The sequence below is a fragment of the Aulostomus chinensis genome, chromosome 23 (assembly GCF_037954235.1).
Source record: "Aulostomus chinensis isolate RoL2024-O1b breed Wild chromosome 23, RoL_Achi_v1.0, whole genome shotgun sequence".
Classification (NCBI taxonomy): domain Eukaryota; kingdom Metazoa; phylum Chordata; class Actinopteri; order Syngnathiformes; family Aulostomidae; genus Aulostomus; species Aulostomus chinensis.
Window position 1 is genome coordinate 7,761,591 of NC_141342.1, and position 21,260 is coordinate 7,782,850.

The window sequence follows — 21,260 nt, forward strand, 5'->3', positions numbered from 1 at the left end:
GTCGCCAGTCCATCGCAGGGCCAACATAGAGAGACAAACAACATTCACACTCACAGTCACACCTACAGTCAATTTAGAGTATCAATCAGCCTCGTCCCCTCTTGATGTCTTTGGACTGTGGAGGAAGCTGGAGTACCCAGAGAGAACCCACACAGGAACAGGGAGAACATGCAAACTCCACACAGAAAGATCCCGTGCCCGAGCTGGGACTCGAACCCGGAACCTTCTTGCTGTGAGGCGACAATGCTAGCTACCATTTATAAGGGTTTATTTATACATGTACAGGTTACTCACGCAATCATTTCCAGCGTAATATGAGCAATGATGTGCTGGCAAATACAATACAAACACAATGCTGATGCAAGTACAGTAGTAAAAATACTTCTAGATATTCTACTCATACATATACTAATGCTGATACTAAGGGTGGCAGCTTGAGCCTCTTCTGGTCTGTAGCCTCCTCCAGAAGCAGCATCAGCCAGGCATCTGGGAAGTGGGGATGAACAAGGGCTCTGGAGTAGAGGTTGAGGTTGTAACACGTATGAGTACAAGAGGAGAGGAGAAAGAAGCCCAGTGCATCATGGGATATCCCCCAGTTGTCTAAGCCTGTAGTAAAATATCTAAGGGCTAGCATAAGCCAGCCCTAAGTATAAGCTTTATCAAAAAATGAGGGTTTTAAGTCTACTCCTAAACATAAAGAGGATGTCTGCGTCCTGCACCAAAACTGGGAGATGGTTCCACGACAGAGGTGCAACTGAAGGCTCTGGCTCCCATTCTACGTTTAGAGACACTCTGGACCACACGTAACCCTGCAACCTGGGATCAAAGGGTTCTAGCTGGATAGTAGGCAAGTATGGGCTCAGTCAGATATAAAAATGCCCGAATGTTTAGGGCTTTGTATGTGAGAAGGAGAATTTTGAATTCTATTCTGAATTTGACAGGGACCTAATGCATAGAAGCCAGTACAGGAGAGACATGGTCTCTTCTACTAGTTAGGTGCTCAAGTTATCCTTCGAGATTAATGGATTTTGCATTGAGAGGAAATGATAATGAATATGATTTTTTCTGTTCAAATGTTCATCTGTGCCCATCAGATTGAAGATGAAAGGAAGAATATGGATTTTAAGATCCGCCGCGCACTCTACGATAAGAAGGTAGCTGGATCCAAGGATCTTGCATCTGAGTTTTAAGCAGTTGTATCCATTTTTATTCTGTGCAGAACATGTAGATTCATCATGTGGGTTTCCTGCTTTGACTTGCATTCCTGAAATATTTTTAGATTGTGATTCTGAAGGAGCTGAAGCACTCTGATGGGAACTTCAATGAGAAGCAGAAAATAGAACTTAATAAGGTAAGGCAACCAGCTAGATCATAGTTGAAAATCGTCACCTTTTTAAAATAATCCCCGAAGTCATTTTTTAAATTTTTTTTTTCAGAAAACCACAAAAACTGGAGGCAAAAATCATAAGGAGTTGTTTTAGGCAATAAAAAATTGTCCAAAAGTGACTTGAGCAGTTATTTCAGGACGGTGACTAAATGTTACACTGACTGTGGGGTTGCTGGCCCTCTGAACATTTGATGTGGAGTGCACATTTAAACACAGCATTTTATTGGGGTCAATGCGTGTGGATTAGAATTGGCAAACAGATGCATCTCCCTCGAAATGTAACTCAGCCTTACAGTGACTCAGGCCGCAGAAACATCTCTTCTGGTCTTAGATCTTTTCTGCATGATATTTATGTCATGGAGTTTGAAATGCCAAAACTATTTGCTCAGTTTCAGCTGCAATTATTAGAAGCACACAAACAAACTCAACACAGCAACGTCGAGGTTTTGCCTGGTGGTTGGCAGTATGACGTTAATGTGACAAAGCCAAGCAGGAAGTATGAATGTTCTCCCACAGCACAGGTCACATGATTAGCCTTAACAAATCAAATCAAATTCTTTTTTGGTAACACCTTTTGAGGTAAGAGGTAGGCACAAAGTGCGCTGACTGATGAGAGTGTTCCTGTAAATATCTGTGCAACAGAACGCATGAACACCTCTGATATATGATGTCCAAATTGTTAAGCTATTACAGTATGTTTACACTGACATAAGCGTTTTCAAGTTTTGACATTTGTTATGACCCCGTCTTCCTTCAATCTATCTCTGCAGCTCCTTCAAATTGACTACTACAACCTGACCAAGTTCTATGGCACTGTCAAGTTTGATCAGGGTGTGTTTGGAGTGTTTGAGTATGGTGAACGGGGGTCGCTCAGGGTATGTATGGCAGGTACACCTTTACCTCAAATTCGATCACAAATACAAAAAAATTCAGTTTCTAAAAATCCACTCTGAATGACAGTTCAAGAATCTCATATGCAGAGTACAATGAATTAACCAGAGATGGCATTTTAATTGTAAGTTGTACAAAGAATGGCTGTGGAAAACACACACACACACACACACACACACACACACACACACACACACACACACACACACAAGCTTACAGAAATACCCTATATCACACTGTCTTTTTCAAGTATGTGCTGAACGACAAGGTTTCGTATCCAGAGACCTTCATGGACTGGGAGTTCAAGATCTCCGTCATGTATGACATTGCCAAGGTAAGAGAAAGTCTTGTGTGATTGCAGAAATAACTTGGTAACAATTATCGGTATCAGACACAAGGGAGCACGCAAGACTAATTCAGTACGAGTTCCTCTGTTTTGATGTTTCACACAGTGTTAACTAGACTGGTGATTGCTGTCATCCCAAGCAGCACGTTCATGATTGTAGACTGTGTAATAGAAGAGGCTGTGAGGAGAGTTTGGTACTGTGGCTGTTCCCATCTTGGCTTTTTTGGAGCCGGACATATTTTGATGAAATTATGGGGGAGAGCTTCTATCCTGATAAAACATCAACCTGGTAGCAGTCTGTCAATAATAAGGTAATAAACAAAGGGAGACGTTGAGTCATTTGGTCATAGATTTCTATACACTAAGATTTATTTGTACAACTCGTGTTGGCTCCCCTTTCTAAACCTTGATGGTCCATAGATTGCTTTTACACAGTTCACGGTCAATAGTCTGGAACAATATGACGTTTAGTACTCATCTTCACCAGTAGAAATACTGCTGCAGTACCTCTTGGCTGCCAGTCGGGAGTGTCCTATATTCAGTGCCCCAGATGTTTGATGGCTCTCCTTTGTCAATCTCCTATGCAGGGCATGTCTTACCTCCATGCCAGTGACATCCAGGTGCATGGGCGCCTAAAGTCCACCAACTGTGTTGTTGACAATCGTATGGTAGTCAAGATCACTGACTTCGGCTGCAACACTTTTCTTAGTCCTGGAAGAGGTAAAACCAAAGCAAAGCTGCAATGCATCTTGAACTAAAGTCCTCTCACCTTGTGAGTCTATTCCTTCCTTAAACATTCTTCAGTCTCCTCTTTTTCTCCCCTCCCCGTCCTCCCCAGACCTGTGGACAGCCCCAGAACATCTGAGGAAACAGGGCACTTCACAGAAAGGAGACATCTACAGCTTTGCCATTATAGGACAGGAGATTGTTCTCAGGAGGTGTACCTTCTACACTGAATGCTGCTCCATCCGTGCAGGTGAATCACAAGAACATACATTTACACGATCGCAGCCCTGAATTGTGCCACCATCTTGACCCAGTAAGTTCTTGAAAAGTGAACTAACTTTTGCGACACTATTCCAAAGGTAATGGGAAGCAATTTTTCTTGGTCATCAGGCTTTGATTAATCATTATGACAATTATCAACTTGTTTTACATTCCAAGGTTGGTAGACATTATCAGTGACCCTGTGATTGATATTGTTGTGTGATGGAAGTTTATGTGTTCTAACAGAAAAACTCTCGAAGGTTATCCTGTCTTACTTCAGACCTGATCTTAACTTTGAGACAGCTTCAGAGAAAGAATTTGAGGTGGGTGACTGCCAGTTGTTATGTTTGTCTGATATGTCTGTAAAGAAATAAATTGACTTCTTGAAAAATGTGCTTTTTTGTTTTCCAATACAAGTCTCATATTTGCACGTGATATATGAAACTATGAGCTTATCATGGCACAAAGATTGGAAACAGCAAGCCTTGGCTTGTGCAGCATAAAAATGACATGGAGTTATGTCCCATACTATTTCTTGTTATTAAGCTGTTACCAGGCAACTAACTGAGAAGAAATAGTACATCACTCCATCAAACAGGGAGTTATTTTTACTGTCTTTTTTTTTTTTAATAAATGAGGTAGTACATAGTAAAGTTATTATGGTGGAAAAGTTGCTTCCAGTCTGTTCAAAGCTCATCTGTGTGTCGAGCTTCATGGGTATGAATGTGGCATTGATGATATTTCTGAAAATGTCACACTCTTCCTTTTAAGTGTTGTCCTCTGTCTATTAGGTGTACATGTTGATAAAAAGTTGCTGGGAAGAGGATCCAGAAAAAAGACCTGACTTTAAGAAGGTAGAAACATATCTGGGAAAAATCATCAGGTAATTGTTGTCTTTATATTCCTGGACTTAAGAAGCCATCAAATACGTGATCACATATTGAATGTTTTTTTTTCCCCATCCCTTCTAGTAAAATCCATAACCAGGACAATGAAAGCTACATGGATAACATGATCAGACGGCTGCAGATGTATTCCAGAAACCTGGAGCACCTGGTGGAGGAGAGGACAGCTCTCTACAAAGCCGAGAGGGACCGAGCTGATTGCCTCAACTTCATGCTTCTTCCTGGGTTTGCTACCACAAATTATGTCCGCTATCATAGTCACGGCCTAGTTATCAAGACGGATTGACAGCACAGGTGGGTCATCTCCTTCTGTCTGTCTGTGCAGGCCTGTGGTGAAGAGCCTCAAGGAGACTGGTGCCGTTGAGCCAGAGCTGTACGACGAGGTAACAATATATTTCAGTGACATAGTTGGTTTCACCACTCTTTGCCAGTACAGTACCCCAATGGAAGTTGTGGACATGCTCAATGACATCTACAAGGGATTTGACAGCATCCTCGACCACCATGATGTTTACAAGGTATTAACAACGCTGATGTGTTGGCAGATAAACAGGCCACATGCAAAGTGATGAATGACGAAGTCTTTTTCTTTTCTGCTTTCAGGTGGAAACCATAGGGGATGCCTACATGGTAGCCTCAGGGCTCCCAAAGCGAAATGGCAATAGGCACGCGGTGGATATCTGTCGCATGGCTTTGGACATCTTGGCGTTCATGGGCACCTTTCAGCTGCGACACCTACCTGGCATTCCTGTGTGGATACGCATTGGGGTACATTCAGGTAATACACAAAAGTGTCGGTCATGCTTATTGCCAGTATTCCCATAAAAAAGCTTCACATTGTTTGTTAAGTAAACTGAATGCTCGAAAGAACCCGATCTTGTCTGTCTGTTCTTAGTTTAGTAAGTCTTACTTCAGAGAGGCAATAACTAGAACAATAACAAAATGCTAGACTCAGTTTCCATGGACTGTAGTATTCAGGTTATGAAGTTTATCCTAATTTGATAGTATTCAGGTCATTATGGTTATAATCTGCTTATGGTATCCATATCCTATTCTTAGTTCTGTTTATCGTTCCTATTTGAACTGATAGAAGTTTCTATATCTGAAATTCTATACTGGCGCCCAGAGGAACACAATTTTTGGGGAATTTATTCTCTCGTAACAACAGCAAAAAAAAAAAAACAACAACCTTCAAATGATGAAAATGAAGGTACTGTTTGTTTACTGTAAGCTGATAAGGAATTTTGATGCAGTCACAGACTCAGTATAGAGCCAAGCTCGTAAAAATATTATCAACCCATTATCAACCAACAGTTAAAAATCTCGGTTTTATCCAAGAACAATGTATCCCACTAGTTAGTATATAATATGAGGATGCTGATGTTTTGCTGTCTAAACTTCTTTGGTTTGGCCTGTTGGTGTTCTGCAGCTGCCAAAATTGTAACAGTTGATTCTCCTCCACATGATTTGCTTATGATCACATATTGTCGTGTGTGTGTGTGTGTGTGTGTGTGTGTGTGTAGGTCTCTGTGCAGCAGGGGTTGTGGGCATTAAGATGCCCAGATATTGTTTATTTGGAGACACGGTCAACACTGCATCTCGTATGGAGTCTACAGGCCACCGTGAGTCAAGAGAAAAACACATGCTGTTAATAAATAAAATAAACAATCCGTGAACAAACTGAAATCAATGTAGGACGTTAGTTGTCTTGAGAGATTAGCTCTGTGCAATTACAAACTCTGCAAATCAGGTTTATTTAATACTTGGACCTTTACCAAACGTCCATAAAAACAGTTGTCTTTTGTTTTATCCGACAGCCCTACGGATCCATGTCAGTCAGTCCACCATAAATATCCTGCAAAGGACAGACTGCAAATTTGAGTTTGAGGTTCGAGGAGAAACATATCTGAAGGTAAAGGTGATTACATTCTCTAAACATGTCAGTGAAATACAATCAGACAAACTTAGGTCTGCAGAAATAGCTGACTCAAGTGTGGATGTCTCCAGATGTCACTGCCACACACTCCACACACTGAAGCCAGAAGTACAATATAATTTATATATATATATGTGTGTGTGTGTGTGTGTGTGTGTGTGTGTGTGTGTGTGTGTGTGTGTGTGTGTATACGTTTACCCAGGGTAAAGGAACAGAGATGACCTACTGGTTGACTGGTGAGATGGGTCAAGACTACAACCTCCCAACTCCACCCACAACGTAAGCAAATCACACACACACACACACACACACACACACACACACACACACACACACACACTCATACACACAACCTCACTCACTGACTGACACTCACTCACCACACTCACATGCACACACACACTCCACACAAACTTTTACACATGCCCAGCCTACCTGCATGCACATAAACACACACTCAATCACTAACGTTACTATTCTGATACAGACCTACTTTGATTATTAAACAAACAAAAGATACACAATAAATTAAATGCAATGCTCCAGCACAGCCTCGAGTTTCTTCAGTGCCTCCAGCTCAGTAGCTGTTGGCATGGCGACGTTGGTTGTGTGCAGGGTCTCTCAGAGGTTCCGCATTCCGCTGGACACGCTTGATCATTTCCAGGGTACTATTCCATCGCGTTGACACTTCCTGTGTGAGTGACTCATTCGTCTGCTGATGTGCGACTTGTATTTGCTGGAGCTCAGCTTGGTGTCCTGGGCTATGCTTATTTTGCCAATGTGCTGTTGGTTAGAGAAACCGTGACTGTTCGGTGCAAACTGTGTGCAATGCATGGCATGTGCTCAAAGGGAGGCTGCCTGGCCACTGCAATTATGTTGTGTGCACTATCTGTTGTCAGTGAGACAACTTTGTGTTCGATGTTCTGCTCACTAGTGCACACTCACACTCACTAGTGCTGCAGCGTCAGCGAGGTGCCTCTCTTCTGCCTCTATAACAGTCAAAGCATGCGACTGAAGTTTCCACTGTGGGTCAAAGTAAAGGGCTGTGACCCCGAGGTAGATCTGATTACTGAGAGACGGCCAGTAATCACTGGTGAGCGAGACTCATTTTGTGTTCTCCAACGCTGCCTGTACCTTCGCCTTCTCTGTTTCGTGCAATTTCTGTTCGTGGCTTGTAGTGGTGGCTCTCGAGGGCAATTCGTCGGTCCAGTCGTTGGATGCAATGCAAATATCAGCTAGACCCTCGCCCTCCACAACGTTAACAGGCCTACAGGCAGTAGCCACCACTTAGTTGTGGCTGCAGTAAGTTTGTTCTTAGTTGTGGCATCCTTGTGTTTCTGTCTGAAGTCATTCATTGTCGACTGGCTTGGACGAGGGAGCAGAGAATTCTCGTCAGCTGTGTGCTTGGCCAATCAGGTGGTACTTCAGACTGGACGTGCTGCGACGATAGCTCAGTTCACAACAACATAACACGGATCACTGTGGTCTTGTCAATGGAACCGTTTGGCTTCTTTTAAAAAATAAACTTTCCATACGGAATCTGCTTAGCATCCATTTCCATCTCGCGCTCGCCGTCCACTCAAAATGCAGTGTTTATTGTTGGCCGGCTGGCAAACCCATGGGCAAGCTCGAACAAGTGCACATGCCTTTTGTTTTGTTTCCGGTCTAGATAGTTCCGATGTAGTGTTGTAACATTACTACTTGTTGCAATGGCATGTGAAAAAACAACAAAGATTGTCATGCCAAAAATAACATTATTCTCGCGCTAAAAAATTGACGCTGTTAAAATTGGTTTATGTTAATGCCGTTAATACCATGTTTAACTGACAGCATTAATATTTATGTATATATGTATATTACATCTACAGATATGTATATACATAAATACGTATATACACACATACATACATATACGTATTTATGTATATACATATCTGTATATATTCTTCTTTCTCATTTAATGTTTTTTCTTTATTTTCATCACTATTTAAATTTCAAATTCTCACTGAAGGAATCAAAACTATGCATGAACACATATGGAGTAAACAAAAAATGATTAAAGAACTAAACATGTTTTGTATTTTGGATTGCTCAAAGTAGCCACCCTTTGCTTTGTTGACAGCGCTGCAAACCCTTGGCCTTCTCTTAACGAGCTTCGTGGTGTGGTCACTTCACAGGTTCGCCTTCTCACGGTTCATTTGTGGAATTTCTTGCCCTCTTAACGGGGTTGGGACCATCAGTTGTGTTGTGCAGAAGTCAGGTTTGGACACGGCTGACAGACCTGTTTGACACCTGTTCGAATTCATAATAAGGCAAGAACCAATCAGTGAAGTAAAGAGAAACCACAGTCCTTCATTATATTGAAGCAAGGTTTTCGTCGCCGCTGTTGCAGGATGTGCTTGCTCGTGGAGAATTGTTGGTGTAGATTCATTGAAGGAGTGAGGTGCTGGACCTGCTCTACTTGTAAAGTGTCATGAGATAACTTCTGTTGTGATTTGGCGCTATACAAATAAAACTGACTTGACTACTTTAGGAACAGAAGGTCAGTCCAGAAAATTTCAAAAACTTTGAATGCCTCCCCAAGTGCAGCTGCAAAAACCATCAAGCACAACGACGGAACTGGCTCACATGAGGACCACCCCTGGAAGAAGACCAAGATTCCCCTCTGCTGCTGAGGATAAGTTCATCTGAGTCACCAGCCTTAGTGATCATAAGTTTACAGCTCCTCAGAATAGAGCTCAGATAAATGCCCCACAGATCTCTAGTAGCAGACACACTTCTGTATCACCTGTTCAGAGGAGACTTAGCGAATCAGGCCTTTACAGTTGAATAGCTGCTGAGAAACCACTACTGAGGAAAAGGAACCAGCAGAAGAGACTTGTGTGGGCTAAGAAACACAAAGAATGGACATTGGAAATCTGGGCTTTGGTCTGATGAGTCCAAATCTGAGATCTTTAGTTCCACACGCCGTGTCTTTGTGCAATACAGAAAAGGTGCATGGCTACCACAGCATCTGGCAGCAACACGCAACACCAATCCGGTTTGTGTTTAGTTAGACCATCAATTATTTTTCAACAGGACAATGTTCCTGTTCCTCCAGGCTGTGTAAGGGCTATTTGACCAAGAAGGAGAGTGATGGAGTGACCTACACCCAATCAAGATGGTTTGGGATGAGATGGACTGCAGAGTGAAGGCAAAAGGGCCAACAAGTGCTCAGCATCACTGGGAACTCCTCCAAGACTGTTGGAAAACCATTTCAGGCGACGACCTCGAGAAGCTCACTGGGAGAATGAACATTTGCATTGAGTAGTGGCTTGAAGTCCCAGGGTCGGGATGGAAGACCCCTCTAAAGGTGGTGAATGACAAAACTAATGTCCTGTGGGATTTCAAGATCCAAACTGGCAAAATAGTCATATTTAACCAACCAGAAATTGTGTTGATGGGCAAACAACAGAAGAAGGTAGTGGTGATAGATGTGGCGAATCCAAGCAACAATTACAGACAGACAGATTACTTTATTAACCCCTTTTGGACGTTCCGCCTGGGAAATTGCAATTACATCAAGAGGAGGGAACAAGAAAATTTCGATAAATACCAAGGACTGAAAGAGGAGCTAGAGAGGATGTGGGGAGTAAAGGCAAGGGTGGTGCCAGTCGTTATCAGAGCACTGGGGTCTGTGACCCCCCCCAAACTGGGAAATTGAGCTTGAGGAAGACAAGTTTTGTTTTTGTTTTTAAATTTTTAAATCAGGATTCAGCTAATTACTGGTCTAGCTGATTTTATTCAGGATTTTTTTATGATTATTGGAATCAGTATCTTTTCCTTCAATTGCCTATAAACTGGGCAGCACGGCGGTGCAGTGGTCAGCACTGTCGCCTCACAGCAAGAAGGTTCCAGGTTCGAGTCCCGGCTCCAGGACAGGATCTTTCTGTGTGAGTCTCCATGTTCTCCCTGTTCCTGTGTGGGTTCTCTCTGGTACTCCAGCTTCCTCCCACAGTCCAAAGACATCAAGAGGGGACGAGGCTAATTGATACTCTAAATTGACCGTAGGTGTGGCTGTGAGTGTGAATGGTTGTCTGTCTCTGTGTGTTGGCCCTGTGATGGACTGGCGATCCATCCTGGGTGAACCCCGCCTCTCACCTGAAGGCTGCTGGGATAGGCTCCACCCCCTGTGACCCTTAACAGGATAAGTGGAAGAAAATGAATGGATGGATGGATGCCAATGAACTAAGTACACTTAAAAATGTGCTCTGCTGGTAACATCACATTGGTCACCACTTTTTGGTTTCAGGCAATGTTGTACCCACAGCATCATCTGATTGGTTATTTGTCACAGACAGCTACAGACGAAGAAAAATTTTGTGTAGTATTTTTGGTTATTGATATCTGTATAGGCCCTAGAAAAATGACAGGTGGACTACTTATTGTCCACCTGTCATTTTTAGCAGACTGAACTTACTGGTCCAGTAAGAGAAACAAGAACATCTCATAAGAGGCTAGATGTGGCTCCATCTGAAGAGCTGTAATTTCTGTCACTGAGATTTCGATTGAATTAATTGAAAATTCATTTCTACAATGAATTGCTTTTCCAGAGAGAACTTTCAGCGGCTCCAGCAAGACCTTGCACACATGATCCTGATGTGTCTGGAGCACCACTCCCGTGGATCTGTCCATAGAGAGAAGCCAATTTCAACTGAGAGGAAGAACCACAAAGACCAGGAGATGGAGTCTGAGAGTAACCACCCAGAGTACTTGCACCTGGCCACTGTGGATAACACATTGAGTACCTTTCTGTAGGGTACATCACTGCCATTATACTCTGTTAGAGGACGGACTGTAGCAAATAGCACTTTTTTTGTGTGAAAGACCCCAAATATCCATGCATTCAGATTAGGGTAAAGTCTTTCTTCAATTGTTATCCGGAACACATGGATTACACAAGATTCTCCTCTAGATAGTGTTTGAAGAGAAGTTTTTGGAGAGTTTGACTCTTGTTAGTAGGTGGTGGACATGGGTATGATTAGCCTCAAGCTAAATTTACATGGCTTCTAAATTTTGGAGTGTCAAAGCATTGAGGCAGCTGTGAAAAAACCCCATCTGCGAGCTCAAGAAACCTTTTGAGTACCATGTATGAGTACTTGAAAGTTTAAGCTTTCAATAAAAAAAATGATCAAATTGATAAGAGAGGGGGTTCATCTTAAGGGAAACATCCATGTCAAAATTGTGTGCCAGTCTGCCTGGAAAGTGTTTAGTGCATGAAAGACTGAAATGTTTGCACTGCTTGTATTAGGAAATGTCCAAAGATTCAACCTGGAGGCAGCATGAATGTAGAGTATGAACTTAGTTGTTCATGAAAACTTGAGTCAGCTTTCAAGTTGGACGCGTCAACATTGCAATTAACAAATGCTCACACATTAACAGCATAGAATCGTATCTTTGGTAGCGGTTTAATTTCCAGATTTTGTCCCGATCTGTTAATCTCTCTTAATACCTAGTCTTGCAATGCTACCTTACATTTTTGATCCAGAATGACCCACCAACAAACAAGTACGCACATTCACGTGAAACATTTTATACCAGTACACAGTGACACATGGGCTGGGAATGACGAGTGGATGTGATTGGGTCTCCAAAAAGAAATAAAACATGGTTTTTTTTTAATACCAAATGACAGTATTTTATTTTTGACAGTGGTGGCATTAATTTACATGACTTAAAAAAAAACAAAGACAAGATTTCACCTTCTGTCACATTGTTGACAATATACATTTCTCAGGACCTCATGAAATGAAATTCAATAAAAATGAAAACACTTTATTTTTTTAAAGCCTGAACAGGTTCATCTTAATTTTTTTTTTCTTGTAGAGTTCAATGATCTGCTTTTCTGCTCTTCTATTTGAAAAGTAGAGGAAAGAAACTCCAGCATCGGATATTTTCTATCTGTATTTGTCTGACAGAATAATGAAACCTACACAGACATCAAAAAATAAAACACTATAAGAAACACGAGTGTACAGCAGTAACCATTAAAAACCAGTGTACAAATTTTTAAAAAAGCAAACCAGAGAGGGTAACTGTCCATGCAGATGTTTCTATGATATTATGACAACAAATTGGCCTGTTTTTGTTGATGTCATGACCAGATTCGTGTGTGCTGTGACAGAGCGTCAGATCAGTCAAACATGAATGCAAGTCAATGAGTATAAAAAGAAAAATGTAATAGACCCCCACAAAAAAAAAAAGAGTCAGCGCCCAGGTTGTTTTTACATTGTAACATTCAAAAAGAAACCTTATGAAATAAATAAGACAAACGTACAAAAGAATAAAAAAGGCATGAACAAAATGTCTTTCTACAACAGCTGCAGCCAACTCAAACATGTAGCAGCATTTTCTCTACCTTATCGTCGGTGCGACAGCACCTTCTGAAAAGTAAAATTCTTATAGCAGATATGCACTAGAGGAAATACACTCAAAACCCCTTGACTCTACATGATAATGTACATTACTCAGCTGTTTAGAAAAATACCAACACCTATGATCATAATGACATGCCAACTGTGCTACTCAAACTCAAGGCACTGAAAGATGCGAAAGAGCTTGGGAGAAGCAGATGTAACCACCATGACTGTGTCTTTTTCAGTCTTCCCAGAGCTGGTGTCGCTGTTCTGAGTCGAAGCCTGATGATTATTATCCTAGAAAATATTTTATCCTGGCGTTAACGGTTAATAATATATTGCTAAGATCTCAAAGGTCTAAGATGTCTCGATTTCTACTCTACACTTGAAGTACACCAGACAAATTCAGACAGACATAAATACACATGACCGTGTCTGTTAGATTTAATTTGATCTTTTAAATAATGAAAATGCTATAAAACATTGCTAGCAATGAGCTTGATTGTCCAGAATGGTTACTAACTGCTTATTGCATGAATAAAACCATCTAGGTTTGTGTGTGTTCTCTGGTGCTGCCGGTCAGTGTTAAAGAGGCGCTAAACGAGGGTCAGCCTCAGGCTGTTGACGATGAAGACTAAAGATGGTGGCAGGTTTGTGAGAGGGATAATCAGTGACTACGGTCAATCTGATTGGGATAAGAATACCTTTTCGTTTTTTACTGAAGGATGGTTTGAATGTCAAATGTAAAATAAGGGGTAATATTTCTTTCTTTTTTTTTTTGGAGAATAATACCAAACCTGGTTGTCTGTGCCCAGGTACCAGTTAATTTAGAGTAAGTCCAACATGCAGCATCTTGCAGCTGCAATAATTTCTAGCACACCATGTGGCTGAAAATAGATCCCTACCTATTTGAATATGCTTCTGTTTGAATGAGGATCTGTATATGTGCAAGTTTGCTTTTTGTTTTTTTCAAAGGCTTAAGTCTTGGATTTGAGTGCTGGAAAAGGAAGTCTAAACTGACATGGTTGGAGAGGAAGACACTTAGTTTTGGTCTTAGGGTAACAGGACGAGCTAGAATTAGAGAATATTTTTCAAGAATAAAAACAAAACAAATGAAGACAGCACATTGTCCTCAGCAGTATTCATCTCCAACAGCAAATTTGCTTTGCATGGCAAATTCAAAATTGCAAAAGTTAACCACATAACTTGGTGTCATTACCCATTGGGTTTTCTTTTTCTTTGACTGCTACCTCGGCCGGTTAATTCAGATATTGTTATTTATGCATACCAAGCTACACCATGACTTGGACTTTCAGATGCATGTTACCAGTTGTTTTATTTTCAACTAAGTTTCTATAAACCTTTACGAGCCAGAATTAAACATGTACACTCCCAGTGATTTGTAGTGCAGTTCCTACAAGCTGACAGTAGAGGATGTCAGAGGTCACATATTATCTAAATGACTTTCTTTTCAATCACACACCTGCAATGCACCAGATCTGCCAATTGTTAGATCTGGTAGTGACATACATACCCAACAAAGACAATGGGACTATTTTTGTCAGTATAGTGCAGGTGGCTGCTCTTAATCTGAGAGTCTATAGCCAAAGGATCTTTAATAAGGTGGAATGATCTCAAGTTATATCTGAAAATTTTAGACCAACAGAACCAATTATACACAGGAGCATGAGGCCTTTTCCATTTTGGTTTCAAAACATCAGCCTTGGATGCAACACGAACAACTGCTTTCTAGGTCTTCAGGTTTGAAAACCTACAGTTATAATGGCTTTGGTGCGCTGACCAAGTGCACAAAGGATGCAACTAACAATTACTTTCATCTTCAATTGATAAATTAAAAATGAGAAAAAATGCTCATCACAGTTTCCTGTGGGCTAAAAGAAATTCAAATTTAAGTTTAAATTTTGTTTTTCATGTTTGCCCATCAACAGAAAATGTGCCAACAAAACGGCACATCCTGATATTTTTGAGTCTGCAACCAGTGAGTGTTTAACAGTTTTGCCTATAAAAAATAGTGAAACAAAAATCAAGAAACAAATTCATTGGCTATCCTTTCTTTTTTCAACTGATTGATTTTTTTTTTTCACTGCAGCAAATTTAAAGTGGCTCATGGGGGGGGTACAAAAAGGATGTATGCTTTCTTGACGATATGGTAACACTAACAATGGCTACGTAACGTTTAGTGAGCCATCAGCAATGTTACGTTAACTGTTAACCAACAGTTAACTAATTGTACAGTAATAAATTACTAATGGTGTTGACATCAACTTACAGGTACAGGTCACAGCAAAGACGGATAGAAAAACCGGGGGAGGTTGAAATGAGGTTAGTGACTTACGGGACACATATTCCCACTTTATAATAATGGTCATAAAGAGCATTGTCAAATGGTTCATTCTGCAAAATCAATGCTGATTCAGCCCTCTTATATATAACAAATCATTAACTAATGATTATTAATGAATCCTTAAGGTAAAGAGTTATCACACTGTTTTGACATCAGGAAATATCGCATCAAAGCCATCAATAATCCAATGCTACACACATGCCATTAGTGTCTTTCACAGCAACATCTCCTCAGACTAAGTTCCTCCATCATGCCATGGTTCAGCAACCAGCTCTGGCCGCCTGAAGTCTGGATCTTTGGTTCAACTTTACTAAGCTGCACTACTGCTCTTGGCATTAAAACAGTTGCACCCAAAGGATCATCTTTATTAATGAAATTAATTAATTATATATATATATATATATATATATATAAATTGCTGCAGTTGTTTTTCTTTTTGTTCATTTTTATATAACTGGGACTCTGTCAGTAATAAATAAAAATGCTATCGGTCTGTTTCAATGACCTTCCATTTGACCCAACACACACTCACACCATGTACAGAACGTCATGAGGTGAATAACTTAAGATTCTTGCAAGACCTACATCCGGGACCCATTAATCTGGAAAAGCTGTGGGGAGAAAATGAGATCAATCATTAGGGGCTGCAGATCCAAAACAATGCCACCATTAAACCATTTCTACAATTGAACCTATGGTTTGGCAGTGATGAAAATGATGATGATGAAAATGGTGACCGATTGAGAGCAATATGGTATCACAGACATGCATGATGGCTGAGAACACGAGTAAAAACCTGCACGGCCATGTGTTTCTCATTTCTGTTTAAGTAGGGATACAGCGACTGCCCAGCCAGGGACCTGACTCTGACGGTTTTCAGCGTGACCGGCCCTGACTGGTGACCGGCCAGTCAGTGTCATGTTTTTCTGGTTCCTAGCTGGTCACCTGCTGGAGCACCGCTTCACCACGAATGGAAGCTTGTCTATTTTAGACCGACGGTGCAACAATCCACACAGGGCAGATCAAGCCAGACAGGAAATCTCCAAATGAATGGCCTAATATATCTGGTCAATTTTCAAAATAAATCAGTGTGAGAAAAAAAAAAAAAAAAAAAAAAAACCCAGATGAAAAAAACAGACCTGCAAAGGACACAATATAAACATGTACTGTAGGTGCAGGTGAAGACAAAGTTGTTCACAGTCAGTAATGAGGACATAAAACTCATAATTTTTAAAAGCTATTAGGTCAAAAACAAGAAACAAACCTAATCGGACACTTCAAACTTAATAACCCTGTTGAGTCTGTCAGTTTGAGGACGGTAACCGAGGGAAAGCAGTTAAGGCTAGTAGGTAGAGCTTGGACCCAAGAACTAGCCTGCAGCCTCTCCTATCCTTTATTGGCAGCTGCACTCAACTGCTTTAGTTCCACAAGTAAAAGACGTATCAGAATCAGCTGGATATACAAAAAATTATTTTCAGAAGAATTTCATTTTTCCCTCTTTCCAGGAGAGAGCACTTTATTTTTGTTTATGGATTTTTTTAGAGGGGGCGCAGAGATGGTGCAGTGGTCAGCACTGTCGCTTCACAGCAAGAAGGTTCTGAGTTCGAGCCGAAAGCAAGAGGGGACATGGAAGAGGGGACATGGCAGAGGGGACATGGCAGAGGGGACTAGGTTAAAGGGATACTCTAAATAGACCGTAGGAATGGCTGTGAGGGCGAATGGTTTTCTGTCTCTATGTGGCGACTTGTCCAGGGTGTACCCAGCCTCTCACCTGAAGGCTGCTGGACGAGGCTCTCACCCCCAATTTGGGGGAAACTTTAAGAGTATTATTTTCTGTAACTATGAAATATAAGTTTCCACAGAAAGAAAGCTGATTTTTTATGGTTTTACAGTGGAGACTGCAAAGGGGCATAGCATCTGTGATTGCAGATGCTATGCCAGCATCTACACTAATTTCACCAGGAACTGCTGTTGCACAAATAATAAGATTATTATTACATTAGTAAGTACATTACTTAAAGCCAAACAAGACAGTTTCTTGCATGGAATTGACCAATTGAAATGAAAGGAGTGAAATTGCACCTCCTTGAAAATACACAAAATATATAAACTGTGCAATTATCATTATAATTACATAACTATATATTGTACAATATTTCTGTACAGGCCTTTATAAAATTCCCATCGAACATTGTCCCGATTTCGATGTTCTTCGACTTTTGAATTCTCCAGTGAACAACAGAGATGAGTTCCTGAGATATATTTTTGAAGGTTGACCCGATGTCAGTGACCTCTTGCTGCCACCATTTCCTGTCATCTCCATTCAGTCCTACGTTTACTGAGGTAGAGGGACAGCTCAGACATCAGAGTCAATGCATGAAACACCCTCAATTCTCAGTGACATCACACGTACCTAAACACGTGCTAATCTACCAGTCTAACCACTAGCAAGTCTATGGCACTCGTGTACAGTTCCTCACCCATTCCCACCTCTCTTTTGGAACAAAGCAACATGACTCCCTCAATCTCTAAGCCATTCATTCGGTGTGGTATCTTGCCCTCCCTCCTCCTCCTCCTCCTCTTTTGCTGCTTCCTCCTCCTGCATCTCCGTCGGCTTCATTCAGCAAATGGGACAGAGGGGAAAACACAAAGGAAAAAAAATGGACAAAAAATGAAAAACTGAACACATTGATGACTGTGAGAGGTAAATACAGAGAGAGATATAGTTTTATATATCCATGTGAGAGAGCAAGAGGACAAATAAGAGATTTACAGAAAGACAGCAAGAAAGAGACAGGTGTGTGAATGATGAAGTGAGTGTTTATGAATGACATGTTGAAGTGAGTGACATTTCAGAGGAGAGTGCAAGATCAAAGTACGCTTGAGACGGGACATCTTCCTTTGCTTCGCTCGCACGCACACATACACACGCACAAACACACACACACCCACACACAGAAAAAAGGACCAAACATCCACATACTGAGCCACAGCCTAGCAGCCTTGTAGTTTTGACAGTGTGTGGAGAGTTTCACCTTTGTTTTTTGGCTCTGCTCCGTACCCAGGCCAGATCCGGGGGTGTGAAGTTCTTTGGAAACGACACACAGAAATTCGGCCTGGTCCTCTGTTCCATAACTGTACGACGAGCCGATGTTCACCATCTAGAAAAGGAGTGAGACACAGATTTGGAAAGGTGTGCAGAGGGGAGAGTGAGAGAGGTGGGGTGATAGAGTAGTTGTCAGACATTAGTAGAGATCACAGAAGAGACAAGAGCAACAGATGAAGAAAACCCCAAAATAAAGAGAGGGAGGATTTCTGTGCCCATGCATTGTGGGGAAGGGCGAGGAGCAGATTCAGTTCATTCAGCACTGGGCTCAGCAAGAAGTGTCCTCTACTTGTGGGAGGAGCAAAAAAACATCTTCTGCCCCATAGTGTGCAAAGCAAAGCTGTGCGGCATGCACTGGAGCAGAGTGCCAAAGCAGCGGTCAGTGAGGGATGACATGTGACCCCTTATAAGAAATTGAAATGCTGACACATCTGATAATATGAGGCCCATAGGTGAAGTGTGTGTACAGAGGGCATCAACTGAATAAAAACAGAAACCTCAAAGGCTTTGTCTTCATTGAAAACATCATCACTTGACTCACCATGTCAGTGACTAAAAAAACTTCATGATATTTGTATCTGACTAAAATTTGGACTGTGAGCAACAGAACTGATGAATTTATGACTAGCTAAGTTGTGTGCTGTTCTACAATTGGTATGATCATAACTCTGTTGATCAATCCCTCAATTAATGGATGAATTTCAGTCCAAACAGTACAAAATTCTTAATCTTTTCAGTTAAGCAAACTTCTTTTGGGTGCATTACTGCCACCCACTGACCTGAAGGGTGTCCTCTTTTCACACTTATACCAGCTATCTGCAAAAATAAATTAGTGCTTAAAGTTAATAAATCAAGATCTAGTTGAGTCCTAAAGTCATTTTGGGAGTGCAGGAAGTGGGGCTCAGGTTAGGGCCAAGGGTCAAGATTGAAGGATCAGCAGTAGCGTGAGTCCAACCCACAGTCCAGAGCAGTCCGGTGCGGGGCTTTCTGCAGGTGCGCACGCTGACCTGCTCAAACTTCCAGCCGTCTGACATAGTAGAGACCATCTGAGTCAACTCCTCCTCCTGGCACTGCAACACTCGGTAGACATGCTTGGGGGCCACCTGCTGGGGAAGGAGCATGAGAAGAGGGTTAGAAGATGGCAGATAAAGCTTTGAAGAGGGTGTACCTCGCAATAAAAATTGCAATGACAGACTAAGAATTCCGTTACAATGATGAAAACATTAATACAAAAGTTTAACTGATGTCAGTATTGTAGTTCAGGAACATAATGTTACCAGTGTCCGAAATGGAAGTAAATTAAAGAGATATTTTTCGCCAGTGAAACGCCCCAGTTTGGAAAGTTAGAATATGTCATGTGCAACAGAAAAAGAAACAAACTGGCTGTCTGCAACACAAGCATGTCTATTTTCAAATCACTGTGTTATATACAACCCCAGGCAAATATAGTAAACACACATATATGTAAGTACAGTAGAACGCAGGGAATGTGGGTGTGTGTTTGAGAGGCAGTAGGATTATATAAGCATAAGTGCAACCATCCTGAGAGAAAAGAAAGGAGAGAAATCTGGTATACAAAAGCTCTCTCTTCAGAGAGGCACAGAGGGATGAAATTACTTACAAAGAATAAGATGCACTTAAACATCATGCTGTGTGTTTGTGGGTGAAGAACTGCAGTAGTAGTAGTAGTAGTACTACTACTATAAAATATTGATTTATGGCTAAAAAATAACAAATGTTGCTCTCTATATTTACAAAGATTTGGTAGTTTGTGTAATAATGCCTGCTGTAAATCAATGAATCCCACTGTAAGTCAAACTTAAGAGATAAAATCATAATTATGAAATAAAAGTTGTAATTATGAGACGTCAAAATTATGATGTCATTATTTCAATTTACTGTTAATTCTGACTTTCTATCTCATATTCTGACTAGTGTTGTCAGGATACTGGATTTCACACTTCGATACGATATTTTGAAAAATATTGATATTCGATTGGATTTTCAATACTACGCAACCACTCAGAATTTAGCGCAAAAATGTTCTTTATTTAAAGAAAAATAAAGAACTTTATTCTTGAGGTAGAGAATTTTTTCAAGTTCTTCTTTGCACATGAACAGTATGCAAAAATGTTTCAACATATGTAACCTACCGTCGATGAGCTTTAGCTAGCGCTCGCTAACCATACACGTTAAAGTAAACAGCGATAGATGTGGTGACTCTCACCAACACTACTTCAAGCTACACTGTCACCAACCTCTGGACCTCTAAACCTGCTCAGGTCCGGGTGTCTGTCTTGGAGGTGCTTTGCTACCTTCGTTGTGTTCGCTCCTTTTGTTCAGTTCTGTTGCATCTCTTGCATGTGGGCTTGCTACTGTCCTATGGCTTTCTTTGTTCATCCGACTCGAATCCAAAAAAAACCTCCAAACAACACTTCTGCTGTTTTTTTTTTATTTATTAAAACTGGCTGTGAAGGTCCTGCAGACGCCATCTCATGGCAGCTTGCACACGTAGAGCGCCGACACTCAAAAAATACACCCGGCAGTGCTGGTGTGAGTGAGTGTCTCTGTCTGGAAGAGGCAGGGAGGGAAGGGCTGCTGCACGATGGCTTGCTCCCCAGGGCAGCGCTCTGTCTGTTTGTGTCTGTCTGTTTGTGTGTGTGTATGTGTGTAAACCAAGGAGGCAGGTAGAGAATTGATACAATGGAAAAATATTTTTGTACCGTTTTTATTTTTCAAAATCAATATTTAATCGATAAATCGATATTTTTGACAACCCTAGTTCTGACTAACTATGGAATGTGTTCCTTAAAGGCTCATGATACCATTTATGTATTATTGGCATTATTATCACTTATTGTCCATTATAATCACAATTGCACACTTTCACCCAACTGTGCGGCACTACAAAAATGTAAAAACCCCACAAGCTTAATTTAAAA

At 41.1% G+C, this 21,260-nt stretch overlaps 2 protein-coding genes across 10 annotated transcripts in view; one reads left to right on the forward strand and one right to left on the reverse strand.

The window, feature by feature from the left end:
- Positions 1-12,802, forward strand: part of gucy2cb (guanylate cyclase 2Cb) — a 25,023-nt gene extending 12,221 nt beyond the window's left edge. For both annotated transcript variants that reach the window (XM_086196528.1, XM_086196529.1), the window contains exons 13-27: positions 1,095-1,154; positions 1,280-1,351; positions 2,158-2,262; positions 2,529-2,612; positions 3,212-3,344; positions 3,463-3,600; positions 3,858-3,934; positions 4,403-4,494; positions 4,583-4,741; positions 4,842-5,034; positions 5,120-5,294; positions 6,040-6,138; positions 6,334-6,428; positions 6,655-6,731; positions 11,045-12,802. In XM_086196528.1, coding sequence (XP_086052654.1) covers positions 1,095-1,154; positions 1,280-1,351; positions 2,158-2,262; positions 2,529-2,612; positions 3,212-3,344; positions 3,463-3,600; positions 3,858-3,934; positions 4,403-4,494; positions 4,583-4,741; positions 4,842-5,034; positions 5,120-5,294; positions 6,040-6,138; positions 6,334-6,428; positions 6,655-6,731; positions 11,045-11,249 — 1,764 coding nt within the window. In that variant the 3' untranslated portion in view covers positions 11,250-12,802. The remainder of the gene's footprint in view (positions 1-1,094; positions 1,155-1,279; positions 1,352-2,157; positions 2,263-2,528; positions 2,613-3,211; positions 3,345-3,462; positions 3,601-3,857; positions 3,935-4,402; positions 4,495-4,582; positions 4,742-4,841; positions 5,035-5,119; positions 5,295-6,039; positions 6,139-6,333; positions 6,429-6,654; positions 6,732-11,044) is intronic.
- kctd17 (potassium channel tetramerization domain containing 17) overlaps positions 11,631-21,260 on the reverse strand; it is a 19,706-nt gene continuing 10,076 nt past the window's right edge. Inside the window, exons 4-7 of one of the 8 annotated variants that reach the window (XM_086196531.1) lie at positions 19,278-19,424; positions 18,248-18,373; positions 17,693-17,826; positions 11,636-15,823 (exon numbers count right to left, since the gene is read on the reverse strand). In XM_086196531.1, the coding sequence (XP_086052657.1) occupies positions 17,734-17,826; positions 18,248-18,373; positions 19,278-19,424 (366 nt within the window). In that variant the 3' untranslated portion in view covers positions 11,636-15,823; positions 17,693-17,733. Of the gene's footprint in view, positions 17,827-18,247; positions 18,374-19,277; positions 19,425-21,260 lie in introns of all 8 variants that reach the window. The other 7 variants (XM_086196532.1, XM_086196533.1, XM_086196530.1 and 4 more) reach the window with 7 other exon arrangements.